The sequence below is a fragment of the Paramisgurnus dabryanus genome, chromosome 9 (genome assembly GCF_030506205.2).
Source record: "Paramisgurnus dabryanus chromosome 9, PD_genome_1.1, whole genome shotgun sequence".
NCBI lineage: Eukaryota > Metazoa > Chordata > Actinopteri > Cypriniformes > Cobitidae > Paramisgurnus > Paramisgurnus dabryanus.
Window position 1 is genome coordinate 38,897,378 of NC_133345.1, and position 20,571 is coordinate 38,917,948.

General features: G+C 37.0%; 1 protein-coding gene across 2 annotated transcripts; it reads right to left on the reverse strand.

Moving 5' to 3' along the window:
* Window positions 1–442: 442 nt before the first annotated feature.
* glb1l2 (galactosidase beta 1 like 2) lies at window positions 443–6,661 on the reverse strand. 2 transcript variants are annotated; one of them, XM_065260480.2, is made up of 19 exons: window positions 6,591–6,661; window positions 6,334–6,500; window positions 6,195–6,263; window positions 5,852–5,947; window positions 5,398–5,506; window positions 5,221–5,313; window positions 5,056–5,137; window positions 4,410–4,474; window positions 4,150–4,234; window positions 3,833–3,970; window positions 3,667–3,747; window positions 3,184–3,290; window positions 2,958–3,104; window positions 2,750–2,821; window positions 1,762–1,840; window positions 1,394–1,481; window positions 1,191–1,299; window positions 983–1,099; window positions 443–858 (listed from the first exon to the last, which is right to left on the reverse strand). In XM_065260480.2, the coding sequence occupies exons 1-19, from the start codon at window positions 6,597–6,599 to the stop codon at window positions 748–750; spliced, it is 1,824 nt and encodes a 607-aa protein (XP_065116552.2). In that variant the 5' UTR covers window positions 6,600–6,661; the 3' UTR covers window positions 443–747. The 2 variants fall into 2 exon arrangements, with proteins under 2 accessions (XP_065116552.2, XP_065116554.2); XM_065260482.2 differs by lacking the exon at window positions 3,833–3,970.
* Between the last annotated feature and the right edge of the window lie 13,910 nt (window positions 6,662–20,571).

Below are 20,571 nucleotides of genomic sequence, written 5' to 3' on the forward strand. Positions count from 1 at the left end.
AATATCCCCATTAGACCTGCCCTCTAGTCATATATATTTGTAATTTGTACTCACTTCTTTACCTTTTGACTGCTTTGTTAACAAGTGCACACACCCACGCAAGCACACCCACACACACACAAAGAAAACAAAAATACTTTAATAGGGACAAATAGTTTGTTGTGGTGGAAATTACATCACAACTGGGTAACAATCTAAAAAAGCTGACAAATCTTTCTCACACAAAAATGAATGCATTACAACAATGCATCTTTTTCAGGTAAAGTAATAAGTTCTACATTAAATATTTATTTGGAAAGAAGCAATAAAGTGAAATGAGGTAAAAATTTAAGGTGGGGTAAAATGGTTACATTTTTGAAAGGTTTTAAAATGAAATATACCCACAGGTATAGAAAACTGGAGACAAACCAGTCAAACACAAAAAGCATGGCCTCAAGCTATGTATGTTGTAAATGTTTAATACTTGTAAAAGTAACTACAAAGAGATTTCACTTTTGTAAAGTTTATATATTAAATAAGACTTTTCTAAATAAAATATACTGGTACTTCTGAGGTTGCTAAACACTTAATGATAAACTTATATTGCATTCCTAGCAGGTTATCTTTTGAGGTTTATCACTGTAAACAAACCCATTTCAACAGTTAATATTACACATCATTTATTGAATAACTCATGTTTAGATCGATGTGAGACTATAGTCATAGTCATAATATAGTTTAAAAACAGTGTAAAACTGCAAGCCTTCATTACATGAGAGTGCAAAACGGTTGTCTTGATACGTCAATTATCTTGCCATATTCTGGATTTTCTGCGAATTGGATTGTTTCTGCAGCTTTGAACTCTTCAAAAATAATAATCTAAAAAATTGAACAAAAGTGTTACACAGAATAAAAGAAAGACACTTATTGACAAATTTCGTTTGCATAAGAGGAAGTCCAATGTTTATTTGCCTACATATTTACATGTGCATACAGTACTAACCTGGTTATCTCCTTGTCTGAGCCAGGAACCGGGGAGATAGAGAGCTTTCTGAGGACCAACTGACCAGTGGCGTCCAAGATTTTGCCCGTTCACGAAAACCACACCTTTGCTCCAATTCTGCCAGGGACAAACACAAAGTAAAAATTTTTCTGCACAATGGTTAAACGCATTGAGCAAGCATGTAAAATTATTTTATTTGAAGAATTACTGGTAGCTTCACAAAGGTATCTGTGGGTTCATCGACTACCAGGCTTCCTCTGAAAAAAGCCGGGTATGAGGGTTTTTTACCGACAGACACCCATTTCAGTGTCTCCACCCTGAGAAAAACAGACAGACTAAATGTTTATGTGTGGGCCTTTATAATACCTTGTTTCAGATGTCTGTATCTTTAACAGCTAATGATAAAACAACCTGTTTATGTAACCAGGCTTCATATCCAAGCAATGCATGGTAAATTTCTTTAGAGGTACATCATCCAGGGTTATATCTCCAACAAGACCTGTAGATAAAAACATAAAAATGATAAATATGGCCTTATAGAATCAGAAAGCATATGTTCTCATTTGAAATTAACCAAATGAATCAGAACTGAATCTAGTTTTTAAACCTCTGCTTATATTTATTACAATGTGGCAACTAACATCAAAGGTACATCCACCTTATAATACATTTGTATCTTAAGTATCTGAAGGAGAAAAAAACTAGTTCAAGAAAAAGTTAAAAACTGGCAAAATAATATGTAAAGTAAATTACATTAAAAAGATTTTATTTCACCAGACCCTTTTGTTGGCTGTCCAGGGCTGGACCATAGTTCACTCTCCCACAGTTCTCAACAAGCAAACCCAAGGTCATCTCACCCTGTACACAATCAAAATAATCATAAAATAACATCAACCAAATGCATAAATGTAAATCCAAACTAGGGCTGGCCGATGTTGACCAAAATTCATACTTTTGTCATTTTGGGATGAACACACGGTATCTCTCTATATTTTCAACAAAGTGGGAAAAATCTAACCAGGCAGGTCAAAAAAAGTGAGATTTCAAAATGACTTTTTATTAAAATGGCGTATGATGAAAATAAAATGCAAATACAGGGTTTTCCTTCATATCCATTCCATATGCAAGCTTGGTTGGAAAGCGTATGTCTGCCATGTCGAAAGGGTTTATGATAAAAGAGACACTCACGTTCACAAAGTACTCGCAATTTAACACTAAACTTTGATTACACAAGAGATTAAAGGTGAAAAATGCTAACAGTAGCCGCCTAGCAATGAAATCCCGATCCCACCCTCCAGTCATATCGCCATCCAAAGTCACGCCTCTTTCAAAACACATGAACACGCACAGATACATTTCTACAAATACATTTAAACAACTTAACATAGTGATTGCTATGAGGATGTGAGGAGACTTTTAACCAGCATAACTAAAAATGTTTCAGGATCCAATGTGTTACCCTGCCTTTATGCGAGTTTTTTTCAAACGCAAGGATCTCTTTTATCATAAACCCCTCTGAAGCGTGCAGCAGGCATTTATTTTGACATGACGTGTGATGCACATAGGTTCACATGACGTGCCAAACACATATTTTGACATCACGAGCCACACACATGATGGTTTCAATACATGTTATGAGGAGCTTCGCATTCATGCGCCCTCAAAAAAGAAGTCACCGGCCCCCACTGAATACAGATATATTATAAAAACTCATATACCATTCAAACTACTCAAATGAAAGCTAAAATAGTCCTTTAACGTTTATACCTTAATATGAGATATTTTAACCTTCTGAGTCCTATAGTCCAAAACACCAATGAGTTCTCTGTCAATAAACACCTTTAAAAGATACCAGATCAGTTAAAATAACACATTCTTCATTGATTTACATTTTAAATCGCTCAGTGTTTATTATTTGTTATCTTTATCCATAATAATATGAAACGTGGGCCAAGGTGGATAAAAATGATCTTACAAGAGCTCTGTCTCGGACATGGTTCCTAGAGTTGAGTTCTCCACCGGAATAAATGTCTGTTTCATAGAGAGTATAACCATAGGACTGACCATTGTTGTGATTTGCTGGAAGGTTCTCCATGCTGATGGGATCATCTGCTCTGAAATGCTATTGGATGAAAAGAGCATAGTCATGTGTCGAAAACACATTGTTCATTGTTAAAAGCGCATAATAGTGGAAATCCTACCGTTTCCGCACACTGAAGAGTCTCCCATAGGGAAATGTAATGTGTTACAAACACCGGCTCCAATGATCTCCTGCTCTGTATGGGTGGTGGCTCTGAAAAGGGCTCATCTGTTTATAGATAGAGCGAAATTAAAACTCCACCAATATTAATTAATTTTATACCACGGGGCTAATGCTTTATTCTGATTGGTTGAGAAATGTTTCACAGATATGCATTATTTTTTGATAAACGCACACCTAACCTGTCAATGTCTTAAAATAACCACCAGAGCAATGTTATGTGGTAACCATGGTATAAGTGGAATAATGGACTAATAATGGAATAATGGTCTTTTGAATTATTTGAAAATAATACACATCCGCTGTGTAAAGGCACTCTGCTTCATGCCGCAATACCACCTTGCGTGTGCATTATTTTCGAATAATTCAATTGCCCATTGTTCTTGTACGTTTAAACAAAAAGGAGTAAAGTATAGAAACATACTGCTGTAGGTGCTCAGCAGGTTCCTCAAGAGATGATATTTGACCGTGTAATCACCACACTCTGTTAATGGAGCATCATAATCTACAATAGAAGGAACATAAAAGAGAATTCACCCAAATATTTCCACATAAGCCCTGTGATCATGACGGTTAAAGAAACACCGAACCGTAGCTGCTCGTCTGTGGTTCGTAGGTGCCAAAATCAATTGCTCCGTTCATGAAACCAAAGCTGGTTCCTCCATGAAACATATAAAAGTTGATGGAGACACCACGATCCAGAAGTTCCCGTACTGTAGAGATCATTTCTGTCACAACATACAGATGCATTTCAAAGCAGAAATGAATTCAGACTATTATAGAGAGAAGTAGACCATACAGTGGGTATGGATAATTTGTCATACATAGACATTTCATTAATTGTGTCACAAATACACTATAATGTAAATTTGATCAGGTAGAACGCTGTCATGTTTAAATCACATACCTTGTGCATCAAAAACATGATGAGCTTCTCCCCACACATCAAACCAACCGGACCAATACTCCATCACCAGCAGCGGCTTCTGCGGCTTTAACACAAATGTGTGAATCTCTCATTATTCAAAAAAATGTGTTTTCTTGAAGGGTTTTTCTTCTCTCAAAGCAGATACGCAGATGTCAGATCATTTGACTTAAATGTAGAGTCACTTGTCAATGTAAATAAATGATTCAAATTTTCAATAAAAGAAATATTACTTTACTGACCTGTAATTCTGCTAGATACTGTACACCACCATAAGACAGTTTCTGTAGATTGACTGCCTGCAAAACTTTTTATCACAAAATATAACATATATTATATATATAGCATATGTATATTGACATATGGGGTGGTTTTCCGGACAGGGATTACACCTAGACTAAAATAAATGTAAGAGCTGTCCAAACTGAAAACAACTTGCACTGACATGTCATAAAATACATCAGTGCCCTTTGTTTTGCCACAGAATGCTCACAAGTAATTTTTTAGTAAGGCATGTTTGTTAAAACTAGTTATATTTCATAATTAAACTAAAGCCTAAAATAATCTCTGTACAGGAAACCACCCCATAATCTATGACAGAAGATTTCATTTTTAAAGACTGAAAATGATCAACAACTGCAAAGAAAAGTAACACTATGATATCTATATTAATACGTTCTAAATGTAAAGTTGTTTATTTATTTTTTATTTTTTTATTTTTATTTTATTTTAGTCTGATTATTTTTGAGAATCAGCCCACAATATGTAAGTCAGTGCAGAATTCCCTGTCATCCCAAACTTTTTCTTTTAGCTGTAAAGACGTGAACATCCAGAAAGCATAAGAATCCCATTAATGGGAAATCCATAAAAATGATTTCCATAAGATACCTCCTTCCACCCCTCCACAATTTAACCCTTCCCGGTTGTCTGATGTCAGGAGAAGTTCCGAAATTCCCCGGGAGAGTAAAGCCTGTTTATGAAGAGAAACACATAGCTGCGTTTAGATTCAAATCATTGTATTGAAAGTATTGGCTTAATGATAAAGATTTGTACCTCTTTAATGAATGACAGGTACTGCTCATCTTTTGCATATGAACCGTATTCATTCTCTACTTGAACAGCAATAACAGGACCTCCTTTTTTAAACTGCAGGTGGAGAAGAGCAGACGCTGTCATGACTAGGATACACAAATTAATGAAAACAAGACAACCAAATGACAGGTGCTTTACCTGGAGTGGTACGATTTTCGGGATGAGTTCATCAAAGTATGAGTTCACAGCCGTTGTAAAACCAGAGTAAGTCGTTCTTAATTTTATATTCTTATCTCGAAGTAGCCAGCTGATAAAAAAGGAAAAAAACATTGACTGGACCAGAGAACTACACAAACAAACCAGTGTTTGAATTAAGGGGGGGCTGGGGTGGCCCCGGACCCCCTGTAAAGCACAAAAGTCCCTTGTTTTTTATTCAAATTAAAATACTACATTAATTCTTGTGTTGTGCATGCCACAATGCAATACTTTCCATTGTTTGTCCTAATATTTGTTGCAATAAACTAATCCAAAAGATTTCTGTCTGAAATAAATGTCAACTCTCGAGTGCGCTTGTTTTCTAGAGGAATTGACAGATTTTTATATTTAGGATTGGGTTACTGGCTTTAAAATATTTAACAGGTGAGGTTCTGACCTTGGCAAACCACCCAAATCCCATTCAGCACAGATGTATGGCCCTGGACGAATAATAACCCATAGTCCAATTTCCTCTGCAAGACGAATGTACGCCCTTAAAACAAGCAGAAGCGTATGGATTAAATAGAAATTGTCACTTTTGAAACATAAAAGGAAATAATATTGTTAAACAGCAGTGTTACTTTTATGGCGTTGTTGTTGAAACCATTTGTGCTACCAATGTTTGTATTAGAATGTAGCTAAAATGCAATTTATAGAGACCACAAACGGGTGTGATTTAGTAAGAACCAACCAAGAATATCCTAAATATAAATACGTCTAAGTTCAGAAACAGTGCTCACTCCAAATCCAGCTGCTGATGAAACAGATAAACTCCTCTTTCAGGTTCATGCAGATTCCATGGTACATACCTGAAAGACAAAACTAATTCAATGCTTGAAGATTTGATCAGAAAAAATTGAATATATGTCAATGTCTTACGTGGTGAGAGTGTTGAGACCACAGGCCTTGAGTTTCAGCAGCCGGTCTCTCCAGTGCGCCCTCGGGACCCGAAAGTAATGGATTGATCCCCCCAGGATCCTAAATGGTGCTCCTCCTAAGGTGAAATGGGTTGAGTCTGCATTCAGTCCCTCTTTTACTGACATTATCTGCAAGAGCCACAAGAAAACTATAGTTTTATAATATTAACTGATGTATCAACAAAGTAAAAATTGATATAACTAAACAATAAGTCTTACCAATGGCATACAAAGCAGTGGTAGAGAAATGAAAGCGAGTGAAAGCAGTGAAGCTGTGACCACTGTACCAACTGAATCAATGAAGCAATGCCCAGAATGATTTAAGACAAAGCGAACAATGCAGGCTTTGTTGTAAAACACAAACAAACATATACTGTAGTCCTACAGTGGTTGTGGTTTGGGATTTGAGAACTTTTAAACAAAAGTAAAAACATATGATATAACCGTTTGATGTTTCATTTTAACAAAATTGTGAGAAAATGAGCTGTTGATTTAAGTGAAATAGTTCATGCAGTTTGGTTTGACTTAATATGTAGACTGTCAGAAATAATGGTACAATTGGAATATATATATATATATATTATAGATTATGTCTTGGATGCTGTTTGCATAGATTATGCGCAGTATCTAAGGTTTTAATCTAGTCCTCCATTAATATTTTTTCCCGGTGCGCTGAAGGTCCTGCTGTTAAATACGCAACAGCTGCATTGTAAATGTGTGGCTGGCTGTGCTTATAGCGGACTCTTGCTATAGGTTAAAAGTCTTACTACGTTTGTTTTGCAATCATCGTCTGTCAAAAGGTTATTTTTATTAAATTGAAAAATATAAAAAGATGGAGAAGCCTAAATAAGCCCGAGGTCTACCCGCGTATCAGCTGTGACGTTAAAATTGGCCCGAAACCGACCCGAGGGGTGTAAAAAGTTCGGGCCTCGTCGGGCTTGGGCTGAAATGCAGGGCTCTATACAGTCGCATTAATTGAGAAAAATCTAATGCGTGCTCATCATGAAAGCTCTTTACAAAATAATATCCATCGGGGCTTTTGGTTCAAAGGCGTGGATATTTGGAGAAATATTGATAAATTTTATATTTACTTAATAGTAATATTTATTCAATTTTTAGTCCAAACACGGCATACTATTAGCTGAAGTTGTTTTACTGATTTTCCAATAGTTTGTTCATAATTCATACGTGATTATATGATATTTTGTGTCAGTATACAGAGTCAGTACTACATTTAACTACTACATAAATGTTTTATACAATGTATAATATGCAATATTCGTGGGTCCTGAATCTGATAATGCCAAATGTCTTGTTACCAGTAAAAAGTGTGGGGGGGGGCTCTAAGATTATCTTGTCCCGGGCCCAGGCAAGACTGTCAGCTGGCCTGCTGATAATAAATACATTATTCATTTAAAGAGTAACTAAACCCCTGGTGAGAGCGTGACTCCACCCACTGCAATATTTGAAAAATGCAAGAAAAGTGGGCAGATCCCAACGAAGATAGAGGGGACGAACTAAGCTCGTATCAAGTGTGTGGTGAGTTCGTAACAAGGGCGTGGTGAGCTTGAACCTGCTTACGTCACGAGTCATTTTTTGGACCCAACATCCAATAGGAAAATTCAACTGCAGTAGCCACCGTTCAACCTGAAGAGGGCAGCAATCAGACGTTTTTACACTATATATTGTAGTATTGAAACACTTTATATCCAAATGTCAAAAAAATTACTAAAATCAATGAACAGCACTAATAAAGCATCATTCTTACAGATCATTTACTAAAAAAAAGTTGGTTTAGGGTTTAGTTACTCTTTAATTTGTGTATGTAATTATTTTAATCTTGTCTTCATATGTTCTCTCAAAAAAATATTGGCAATCTTTGCCATATATGCATAGCTGTTAATTGTTTCATTCATTTGCATTCATTTATTTATTCCACCATGGTAAATATATTAGAATGAAGCCTCTTGCGCTGGAATGAGCTTCCCTCCCATATACGATTAAACTGAAACTTCATTACGACTGCCACTAGGGAGAGAACTCCGACTGTCGTTTCCGTATGTCGTGTGCAGTGGAAAGGCGGCTTTAGGAAGTTACATTAATTATGAAGCGGCTGTGTGAATGCATATCCCATCTCATAGCATTATTAAACAGGTAAATTATTTCTAAATAGGCAAACTTACTGTGCCTTAAGTTTAAGTATCTGTTTTTTCCTATTTTTTTTTCCGACTAGCATAACTTTCAAATGGCTGGTAACATAAAAGAAAAACATTTAGCATAAGGCTGTAAGGATTTAGGCAGTGGTGTAGTGCAGGGTAGCCTATATGCAGGTATATAGAGTAAACCCAGTTCTTTATTAGATGGCATGGTGTATACCCACTTCCAAATTCTAAACATTGATTAATAATATTCATTTCATGATGGTCCTTATGCTGAGAAGTCAAGCAGCAGATGTTGACGATACTGGGCCAATTTTGCAGTGAACTAAAGACTAGACTAGTCTTCCATGTCACTACAGGCCAATTGGCATTCAACCTTAGCTGGCCCACTTGTGTGCATAGTTTGCATAGTTATACCCACTTCTCCATGCACCACTGAATTTAGGCTTATATATAAACATAACTGCGAAAAATAAAAATGTAACAAAAATCTAGCCTTTATAATTACCTCAAACATACGGAGAGGGGCAGCGCTCCAATTTATAGCGTTCCCACCTGACTTGACGGAATCTTAAAGCATGGCGTCAGCTAAGTTACCAGGGATTTTGATAAACAGAGTTGGGAGAAGAAAAAACCCGAGATTGACATTACTCGAAATGTCTTAGCCCAAAAACAAGCGGGTGATTCGGACACTGAGGCGTCGGATGTGCAGCGGGCGCCATCTTCAGCCGAGAAGCGGAAATTCATTCAAGTGGACAGAAAAAAAGACCAGCATAAGCTAGTGAGCTTTAGGGATGCACACAGTGAATTGATACTTGTTTGCTTGTTATCAGGCCATACCGACCTTAAAATAAAATTGTACATGCATGTAGGATCTGCAGAATTTAATTGTGTAATTATTTAAAACAATGATATTAGCTTTGTGAAATAAGGCTAAAATGAAACATCTGCACAAAAAAGAAACACTAGACGGGCTGAATAAAACTGCAAATTCTCTTTCTGACAGTAGATGGCGCAAGTGACAGAAATATAGCCACTCTACACAAAGAATACTGTATAGACTGTGTCAGCAGTAACAACATAAACAAACAAAGTGTTTTGTGTACAAAAGCGGTTTCTGCTGTTCACACACTGACAGATATGACAGATTTAAGTCACATAAGCAAAAATGTAGTCTCAGGGGGCCCTGTTTACACCTGTATTTAGCTCATCCACTTGTGATATGATTTACCAAAATGCATCCTAAAACCAGGTGTAAACGGCCTGAGACAACATTCACACTGCAGTCAAAATCATATTTTTTGCTCATGTGACTTCTGTCAGTGTGTGTGAACAGCAGACATGTAATCAGATTTTTTCAATTCTGATTTGAGCCACTTTCATGTGGTTCTAAAACGGAAGTCAAATGTTTTTGCAATCTGTATCCAGACGTTCCGATCATGCGATTGTTCTCCAGATATGTTTGCTCAATAGCTGCTCACATGATTCTTCTAGACATTATCTAATGTTTATCAGGTGACTACAGTAGTGCTTCCTTTCTGTACATAATGTGAAGTCTGTCTAATAAACTTTGGTCCATGTTTGAATGGCATTTGATGTCAGTGTCTTCATAGCCCCTGATATATATCAGAACTTTCTGTTGCTCAGCTCAGACCTCCAGACTACGAAAAACATATTCCTAGACCTGATTAGGAATTTGATTCTAACAACTATAACAAACAGATGTTGCCTTTAGTTTCTTGATTTAGTGACTATCCTGATCTATTTATACCCTTTAAAGGAAAATGTAAATGCTTTACTACTAAAATAAGATTCTCATGATTCTTCAGCAGTCAATACACCAAATAAACCCCACTGCAGACTACAACATTGTCTACTCTTTTGGTTGTATTGCATCGAATTTGCATTGTTTTGGCAAGTATGATATCACCTGCTATCATCAAGTTATTTATAAAGTTTAAAATCTGGATATTTTTCTTACAATATTGCAGTGATTACCCACAAAAGACCTTTATTAACCCACTGGAGACGTGTGGATGATTTCTGTGAAGGATGAATGAACTTTTTGGGCTTCAAAGTCAGAAGTTGGAAAACCAAGGAGTTTTACTAAAATAACTCCAGATGGTTCATCTGAAAGATGATGGACATGTGTATCTCGGATTGCTCAAGAGTAAGTAAATCATGGGGACAGTATCAGCTGACATATATACTGTGACATCATCCCTCACCAGAGTACCCTTATTTACACGGCAAAAAAAGGACTTTCTTATTTTGTTTGTGTTTTGTTTTCAGTACAAAAAAATATAAAAATTCTTAAACCAAGATGCAAGACCAAAAATATACAATTTAAGTAACAAGCAAAAAAATAAAATAAAAATAAGTTATTACTTTTTTCTTAAACATTTTCTACATAAAAAATAGTTTTGCTTGTTTTAAGAGCAAATTCGCCTAAATTTTATATTTTTGGTCTAAAATCAAATTAATTGTTATTAATAAAATCTAGGTAATTTTGCTCATCAAGAAAATGTATCTTTACTCTAAAAACAAAAGTGGTTTACTGGCTCATAGAGGAACCATTTTAAGTGCCATATAGCACCTATAGCACTTGTCTAGAACCATATTGTGCTATATAGAACCATATCTGGTGCTTTAGTGATGCTATATCACTCCCGGATGGTTCTTCATAGATGCTATATAGCACTAAAAATGGTTCCACTATTATTAGCTTTTAGTGCTATTTAGCACTAACTTTTTTCGAGTGATGTAAGAATTTTTAGATATTTGTACTGAAAACAAGACAAAAATCCAAAGTAAGAAAGTAATTTTTTACAGTGAAATGACCCCTTTCTTTCTGATGCAGACAAAGTGAAAGCAGGGCAGCAATTTGTTTTTGATAATGCTGTTCATTACGACTATGGCCCATTCAAGGAGGCCTTGATCTACGTCATTAATGTAACAAAGACATGTTGCTAATGTTATGTGTATGAGATCATCTGTTTAAATCCAACTTGTAAGCTCTTAAGTTTACTATAAATACAGGGAATAGATATAAATGTCAACTGGGCTGTTACCATTAAAAAATGCCTTTCATTTTGTTTACTGTCATCATATTTTTATTACACAGTAAACACAGAACTGTTTTGTGAAAATAAATATTTTTTTTGCTGAAAAACAGGAAATGCTTCATGACAAAACAAGTAGAAACATAAACAAAGTGAGTCTTTTTTTAATGACCTTTAAAGATAAATATATGCTTTCTAAAAATTATATTTTATAAAAATGTTTAATTCTTATTAAACCCCCTCTGAGTTGAGAACATCAGGTAAAATAACTCATAAAACCTACCTGAACAACAATGCAACATAAAACATATCAATAATATTTATCCAGTCCAGTCCTATGCCATGTGGCTGTTGAATGATTTATTCTGATTGGTTAAGAAAAGTATGCATTATTTTTTGACAAATGCACACTTGACCTATCAAGTTTCTTAAAATAACCACCAGAGCAATGTCCAGTCATTCGCTTCGCATTGTACCGCATTACCACATTGGGTGATATTTTTTTTTTAATAATTCAACAGCCTGTCTTCAATTATTACTTACATGACACAATACTGCAGTAATGGCTTGTTTTTGCCACCAGCTGCAGAGTTTAATCTCTGTGTGCTAGTACTTTAACAACATTTACTATTTTGGAAAGGTCAGTCACCCTTTGTGAATGTTAGTGAAAAAATTAGTGAAAAAACAACCTCCTCGATTTTCTCGAACACACTTTCCACTCTGCCTTCTTCATCTCTGTGTCTATGAAAAGGAAACATCTCGTGTATATATTAAATAGTTATATATTTATTACATTTTTAAGGTCACACAGGTAATTGGTGATCCATGTGGTGTGGGAATAGCAAATAATAGTGAGCTTTGTCCCTGAGTTCCAATGGCCTTCCTCTCTGGGGAACACTGACAAATTAGTATTGCCAGTGCAGGCTGTGGCAGGTTAACTTGCAACAGATGAAAATATTTATTGCAACGTTTCGATACCTGAGGAAGATCTTGTGATCGAAACGTCGCAATAAATATTTTCATCTGCAATTATTACAAATCATTATTACTTATCCTGTGCGAATAGGGCTTTAGAGAGATTGGCTCAACAGTAAAATGACTTTGGATGTTGTTTATGTGCTATCGAACTGGGGTGGACAAACAACAATTAAGAGCACCACAAATTGCAATCTTAAATGGCTATATAAAACAGTTTCAACACAAACTGAACATTACAAATTTTATGACTTTTACGGAAATTAACCAGGGGTTAAAGGTGCCAAAGAATGAAATGATACAATATGTTACATTGTTCGCTGATATCCAAATAGAAGGTATGTGATTTTAATATGTACAAAAATGATCCAGGGATGGTTTTACATGTCCATTTACAAGCTTTTGTCCTCAAGAATGATTTTATAATAATAGACCATTTCATTCTAAGGACAAATCATTCTTGTAATAATAATGTTAAGCTCTGCTCTGATTGGCTGTTTTTCAGAGCAGCTCCTTCAGTTGCTCTGTGTGTGTAAACAGACCTTATGTTTGAGCCTGTATCAGACATAGATACAGATTTTTTGAGGAAAATGAACTGTTTGGAAATTGTTTAATGAACATTTCTATGTGGTAAATTTGTGTTTTTTTGAGTATGGACCATAGACTGTAAAAAAAGATGGAAGGCTCAACTTGGCTTCCTTCCATTGTAATGAATTGAAGACAAAAATGTCCGACCATGTGTGCTGCCATGTTACATAAAAACATCAGTTTGGAGCCAGGGCATGCGCAGAAAGAATCGTCCGTGGAGCCAGAGCCCCGGTATGAAAATTCTGCCCAAACGCTCTCATGCCCAGTTCAGCCACGCCAATCATAACGACACGTCCTGTTTCTATAGCATCAAATTACTAGCAAAAAAAGAAACTTATCACAAAATGAACAGTTGAACATATATCAACTACCTTAAAGGTCCAAAACCATCTTTCGGAAAATTTTATTTGGAAGTGTAAAAGTCTGTTCGTTTGCTTGGAAGGGCGGGGTTTATGACTTGTACTGCAGCCAGCCACCAGGGGGCGATCAAAAAGCAAGCAGCTTCACTTTTCAAGATGTATGAGGCACATCCGGTATGGACCTGCAAAATAAATCAATAGAACTTCAGCCTGAATGCTAGCATAAAGCATTAAATAGCATATTACACTAACTGAGCAGCCACAACTTTGTTTTTAGCATTGTAACAACATTGTAATTAATGCGTAATTTAATGTTGGGGGCGTTCATCTGGATTGTAACTTCACAGCCTGTTTTCCAGCGGTCTTTTGCATGCACAAGGTTTACATAAAGGGGAATTATATTCTCATGATATGTCACCATGTACAGAACTATGCCAAGGTAAATACAGTTTTACATTCTACAGCACCTTCAACCACAGCTAAAAACCAAAAAAACAATGAATACTATTGTAAGGGAACCACCTAATGGCCCAATGGTGGAGTCTAATTGGCATTCCGAATCAGTTCGATATATATTCTTCTTATTATCTTTAACAATATTGTTGAAGAAGTTTCAATAAATGTTTGATTTACTCTCCTTTAGCTCTTTTAGCTAATTTGTGCATGTAAAATGTGGCATATGTGTAAGCCTTCAGTGTAATTTGTAGGTTCTAGGCCATAGCTATGTTGTAGGTCAGTGGTTCCCATACTTTTTCAGCGTGCGGCCCCCCTTGTAAACGGTGCATTCCTTCGTGGCCCCTAAAGAAAAATTGTGACAAAAACTGTTCTAAAACTCATACAAAAAGTAGTGCTTTTGGTTAGTAGCCTTTTTGTTTTAGGTTTAATTAAACATAATTCATGATAAATTAATGTATTTCATAAAATGTCATAAAACTAGGGCCCACCTGGCACCATCTCGCGGCCCCCAGTTTGAAAACCACTGCTGTAGGTTATGCATAGCCTGATGCGCACCTCGCCAAAATTTTACATCCGCTCTACATGGTCCACTAGAATCTCTCTCGTCAGGCATATAAAACTGCATCGCATTTCTTCACAGGCTTTCCTGTTTGAGATGGTAAGAACAAAGATGGGCCAAGTTGAGGAGTGATTTAACTCAAACTCCAACAAAAGTCGCTGTCTATTTACTTCCATCACTGCTCGTCTTCTCAAATCTCAAATCATACACAACAAGCTGCTTCTTCGTTTGTGGGTTTACTGGCCAAGCTGCTTCTTCTCTGGCTGTTGCATTGCAACTGTGGGTTACATATGTATACTGCCTACTAGCTGTCTGCATGTGTAATTGCACATCGACGTGGACAACGATGCAGAAGTATATGAAAACCTATTTCGAGGCTACGCCCGTAGGACCTACGCACATCTATAATGAGCCCCTTAGGGTTCTCTGAACTTAGAGGAAATTAAAAAATTAAATTAAAATTAAAGTGATTTTTTTGAATAATATGTGTGTGTACTGAGTGTAATTATTATGTATATTTAACCACACACACATACAGTCATTTGAGATTTTTTTAATGTATATATATATATATATATATATATATATATATATATATATATATATATATATATATATATATATATATATATATACTTACACATGTAAATGTTTCTAAAATACATGAATATATATAGATAATAATTACACACAGCACACACTTATATTATGCAAAAAAATCACTTTTATTTTCAATGCGATTATTCTTTTCCCGGCACTAATTTAAAGTCAAATATGTTTTCAAATGTTTGGCAGGTATGTAGTAACCGTTTTTGTGAAAGGGTGTCAGGTGTGCCATGGAAAAATATGCGTAGACTGACAAACATTTAACCACTAATAACCATTAAAAAGAGCTTGTGACTTCTTAAAACTGTCAGTCAAACCTCATAACTCAGCCCCACCTCTATCATGAATATCTATTATATATTTGACGCATATTTATGCATTTGGCAGACATTTTCAGTTTGCAAAAATAAAGAACGTTTTTTCTTTTCTCAAGAAACACTGTTTACAAAGGTTAATGTTTTATTATTGACAGAATATAATCAGATATTTACGATCTAGGTGTAACATGGGCTGGGTATTGTTTAAGAAGGAGGTGTTTAAAATGTTTCCATTATTTAAATCATGGGCATCATAACAATCTCACTGGAGAAGATCAGTGTTACCCAACCTTTCATTTGTCCCGAAAACACAAGCATTTGAAAACGCTTTCCAAAGTGCAAGTTTTTAAACTTTTTCCCAGACAGGGATTAGCTTAAGCTAGGACTAGACCTTAGTTTATACTAAAACATTCAAGTGAGACGAACTTAAAATGATCAGTACATGTTGTAGGAGTTAAACATAAGGAATTTATTTGCCATTCCCTTACTAATGTCGTTGACGCAGTCTGCTAGCGTTGAAAACCGGTTGGTTTCAGCAGGTTACGAGAAAATGTAAAGCTGGGTGTTGTCAGTATAACAGTGTCAACTGATGTTAAGTTTCCTGAAAATGTATCCTAGAGTAAGCATGTATAACGAGAAGAAGATATGGCCAAGAACTGATTCCTGTGGTCTCTGTGGTAACTTCAAGCTTAACAAGTTAGACCTGATGCAAAACACTTAGATGGTTCACGTTCCAGGAGAATTGTGTTTCCAATTGCCGATGAAAAATCCAGCCCTACTACATCTGCTCTTACAGCATCCTCTAACTTATAAATGAAACTTAACCTCCTAAGACCCGAGCTTTGGTTTGGCTTGCATTTTAGATTTCTTCCAGCTATGTGGGGTTAGAAAGAACCAATAAATATAATAAATAGTTTTTTTGAAGTTTTTTTTTGTCCAAGTTTGTGTACAACAGGTTCCAGTTAAACAGAATTAAGTATTACGGTACATTCACACGGGGCGTAAGCGTTAACACTTCCCATTCATGCTTTAGCGAACTGAATTGTGGATCCGTCAGCGCCACGTCAGTGCATTTCTTTTCAAGCGGAAACGCGTGCGTGCGTCGAAATGTTTTTTGGGTGTGTGTTCACTACTTACTGGAATGAATTAAATGCAAAGGTCACATTTTTAATATGCGTTGCATACTTAACAAGCTTGTCACTTTCACTTTTCATTTTCAACAGCCCCATGCCATAATCAACCTTAAGCCATCCAAGATACATGTGACCATTTTTTTTCCAGACAAACACAATCAAAGTTATATTAAAAAAATGTCTTGCTATTCCAAGCTTTATAATGGTGGTCATACGGGACCAGGGAACAACTTTGAATTATGAAGCCCAAAAAAGTGCATTCTTCTTTAACACAAATGGCGCTACTATCAGGTGAATGCGTATCCACTTGTAAAGTCATGACGTATACTGTTTCCAGGTCAAAGCATCCATTTATATCAATAAAGGATATTATTTAACAGCCATTTATAAGCACTATTTATTTATATATATATATTACACATAAGAAAATATTATAAACTCACAGTGTACACTGCAGTCTCCAGGCTCAGGGACTAACCCACAGTATTAATAATTCATAAAAAAATCCATGTCCATGAGTCCATGACTTGTCAGATTTAACAATTGGGTATTTTTGGTAGCTTTGCACTGATACGAGTGTATATTAGCGTGTTATATAGTTATAGTTACATAGTTACAACCATAGACTTCATATACCCACCACCTCAGTTTTAAACTAATGGCTCTTTGGAATGACATTAAATGGGACCTAGGCTGATATAGTATGTTTAATTGCAGTTTTTTTTCCACATGTGCAGTTTGTTATCAACTCATTTCACATTTACTTTTTCAATTGAAATAAAATTCATATAATAATTTCTGAACATAGAATTGCATTAGTTTTTGACTTGAAACAGTTGCATATTAAACTTAAATTTAGCTTATCCTTCCTATTTTGTTGTTTTTTGGGGGCGTGTTAGAGTGGGATTCTGTTAGGTGGTCCTCAGAACAAAATTGGAAGATAAAGTGGTCCATGTGCTGAAAAAGTTTGAGAAACACTGATCTAATACATCATTAGGATTATTGTCTGTCACTGTATGCTGCAGCTGACTGACCAAATCTTTCAGTATATTCACTGAGAGTTTCTTCTTGTTTTTGCACACAAGCAGTGACCAACTCACTTTGTTAGATACAAACAGAACTGATCTTTTATGTCTTTATTGAGAACAACCAAAAAAACTCATTGTGCTTGTGGAAAAAGTATGTAAACCCTTAAGTTAATGAACTCAAAAAAAAAAAATCATTGAAGTCAGGTTTTAGCAAACCTAGAGTCTCGTTAAGATAATACGTTTGGAGGTTTGGACTACAGCTACTTTAATAAAACCCGCTTAGACTTATGAAGTTTGCTCTGCACAAGAAGAACATTCTTATGTGAGCCACGCCTTGCCAAAAAAAAGCTTTCAGAGGAGCTACGATCAAGAAATGTTGCTTTAAATAAAGCTGGAAAGGGTTACAAAGTTTTTTCAAAGACTCAGTCTACAGGCAATCAATTAATGGGGAATCAATGAATTGTCCAGGTGACGTAATCAGGACAGACACAAAACATGACACGGATTTCACCGTGACATTACCCCCCTCTTAACGAGTGGCTACCAGACACTCAAAAACAAACAGGAAGTCTGGTTGGGTGGATCCAGGGGAGGGATGGAGGGTTTGGAGACCACGGCGGAGCCGGCGGAAACCGGGGCGAAACCGGCAGGGCAGGAAGCCGGGGCACGGCCGGGAGAACGGGAGTGGCCATCTCAGATACCGACTCCCAAGACTCCAGCCTCCTGGGAACCGACGGGATCTGGTCGTCCTGGTGATCGACTCCCACCATTCCGAGGAAAGGGGCTCCTCCACGGTGGCGACCACCCCGGGGAAAAATCAAGCGTGGCGTCCGTTCTCGAGCCCCAAAACGAGCATAGTGGTGGACCTCTCAGGAACCGACCCAGACGACTCCACCAGCAGGGGAATCTCCGGAATCGATCCGATCCTCGAACCCACTGCGTCCTTCACTGGCCGGATGATTCTGTCACGTTCAGGAACACGAGTAAGGACACAAATGCAGGGTTCACACAAAAGGGTACCATTTAATATAATTAACATGAAATAAAACACTTGGAACAACACAGGCAGGTAAGAGCAATGACTGGAACACTGGAAACAAACATGACATCAGCGACAATCATCCGGCAAGTGAGTACAACACAAACAGGGGTATAAATACAGACAGACTAATGATGTGCAGGTGTGATGAGGAATCAATGAATTGTCCAGGTGACGTAATCAGGACAGACACAAAACATGACACGGATTTCACCGTGACAATTTGCTTCTAACCAACCGACTACCTGCTCATTAGATCCCATATCCACCCATCTCCTTCAGGCCATCTTTCCATCGGTCGTTCTTGCTCACACCCACATTATCAACTTATCTCTTTCCACTGGTACATTCCCCGCAGCTTTTAAAGAGGCCTGGATAACTCCAGTGCTGAAGAACCCACACTTAACCATTCAACTTTAATAAACTAGACCTGTATCTTTCCTACCCTTAATTGCCAAGACTCTTAAGCGTGTGGTTTTTGACCAGCTCTCCTCCTTCTTCACACAGAATAACCTCCTAGACAGCAACCAGTCCGGTTTCAAGAGTGGTCACTCCACCAAAGCCCTAAGGCAGCCCTAAGGCAGGCAAAGGCAACCTCCAAATCATCTGTACTGATCCTACTGGATCCATCAAGCACTTTTGTCACTATCCATCACCACATCCTCCAAGGCTATGGGTGTCTCTGGTACAGCGCTACTGTGGTTCAAGTCTTACCTCTCAGGTAGGTCATTTAGGGTATCCTGGAGAGATGACATCTCCGAACCGTCTTAATACCGAGGTATCTCAAGGCTCAGGGCTTGGATCACTGCTCTTTTTGATATACATTACATTCCTAGGTTCTGTCATTCAGAAACATGGCTTCAGCTACCACTGCTATGCAGATGACACACAACTTCACTAGCGTTTCACCCCGAAGATCCCAATGTTTCTGCCCACATCTCAGCATGCCTAAGAGACATCTCACTCTGGATGAATGGTCTCCACCTCCAGCTGAACCTTGCAAAGACAGTGCTGCTTATCATATCGTCTGACCCTTAGATTCATCACAACCTTTCCATTCAAATAGGCTCTTCAACCATTACACCTTCCAGGACATCCAGAAACCTGGGAGTGGTCATTGATGATCAGCTTATCTGCAGATAAATCCTCTAAAATATTTGGAAAATTAGACCTTTCCTAAATTAGCAAGTCCTAGAACGGGCTCTTGTCCTGTCGTGACTGGACTATTGCAATGCGTTACTGACCTGACTCCCAGCCTGCACAACCAAACCCCCACAGATGATTCAGAATGCAGCGGAAAAAGTGGTCTTCAATGCACTAAAGCAGTGGTTTTCAAACTGGGGGCCGGGGCCCCCTGGGGGGCCGCGAGATGGTGCCAGGGGGGCCCCAGTTTATTGACATTTTATGAAATACATTAATTTTATAGGAATTCTGTGTAATTAAACCTAAAAAAATAAGGCTACTTACCAAAAGCATTACTTTTTTGTATAATTTAATGTTTTTTTTTTTTTTTTTGGTAAAATGATGAGTTTTATAACAGTTTTTTGTCACAAATTTTCTTTGGGGGGCCGCAAAGGAATGCATCGTACACAAGGGGGGCCGCACGCTGAAAAAGTTTGGGAACCACTGCACTAAAGAGCTAATAATCAGCTAAAAACCCATCTCTTTCGCCATTACCTCACCAATTCAGAGCTTAATATTTTTTTATATTTTCCATCTTTATCTGTATCTGTACATTTCCTATAAAAAACCTACTAACAACCATTGGCTATATATATTGTGTTAGACTTGATGAGACTTGTGCACTTATGTATTGCTATTCTTGTGTTGCTATAATTGCTTCTATTGTTTACCTAATTTGTAAGTCGCTTTGGACAAAAGTGTCTGCTAAATGACTAAATGTAAATGCAGTGACTCTA

Bases quoted from the DNA above. Each gene is read 5' to 3' on its own strand.
- glb1l2 (XM_065260480.2), bottom strand. The intron at 5,948-6,194 runs GTGAGCACTGTT...GCTTGTTTTAAG, and splicing joins CATCAGCAGCTGGATTTGGA to GGCGTACATTCGTCTTGCAG. The intron at 5,314-5,397 runs GTAAAGCACCTG...CTCCACCTGCAG, and splicing joins CGAAAATCGTACCACTCCAG to TTTAAAAAAGGAGGTCCTGT.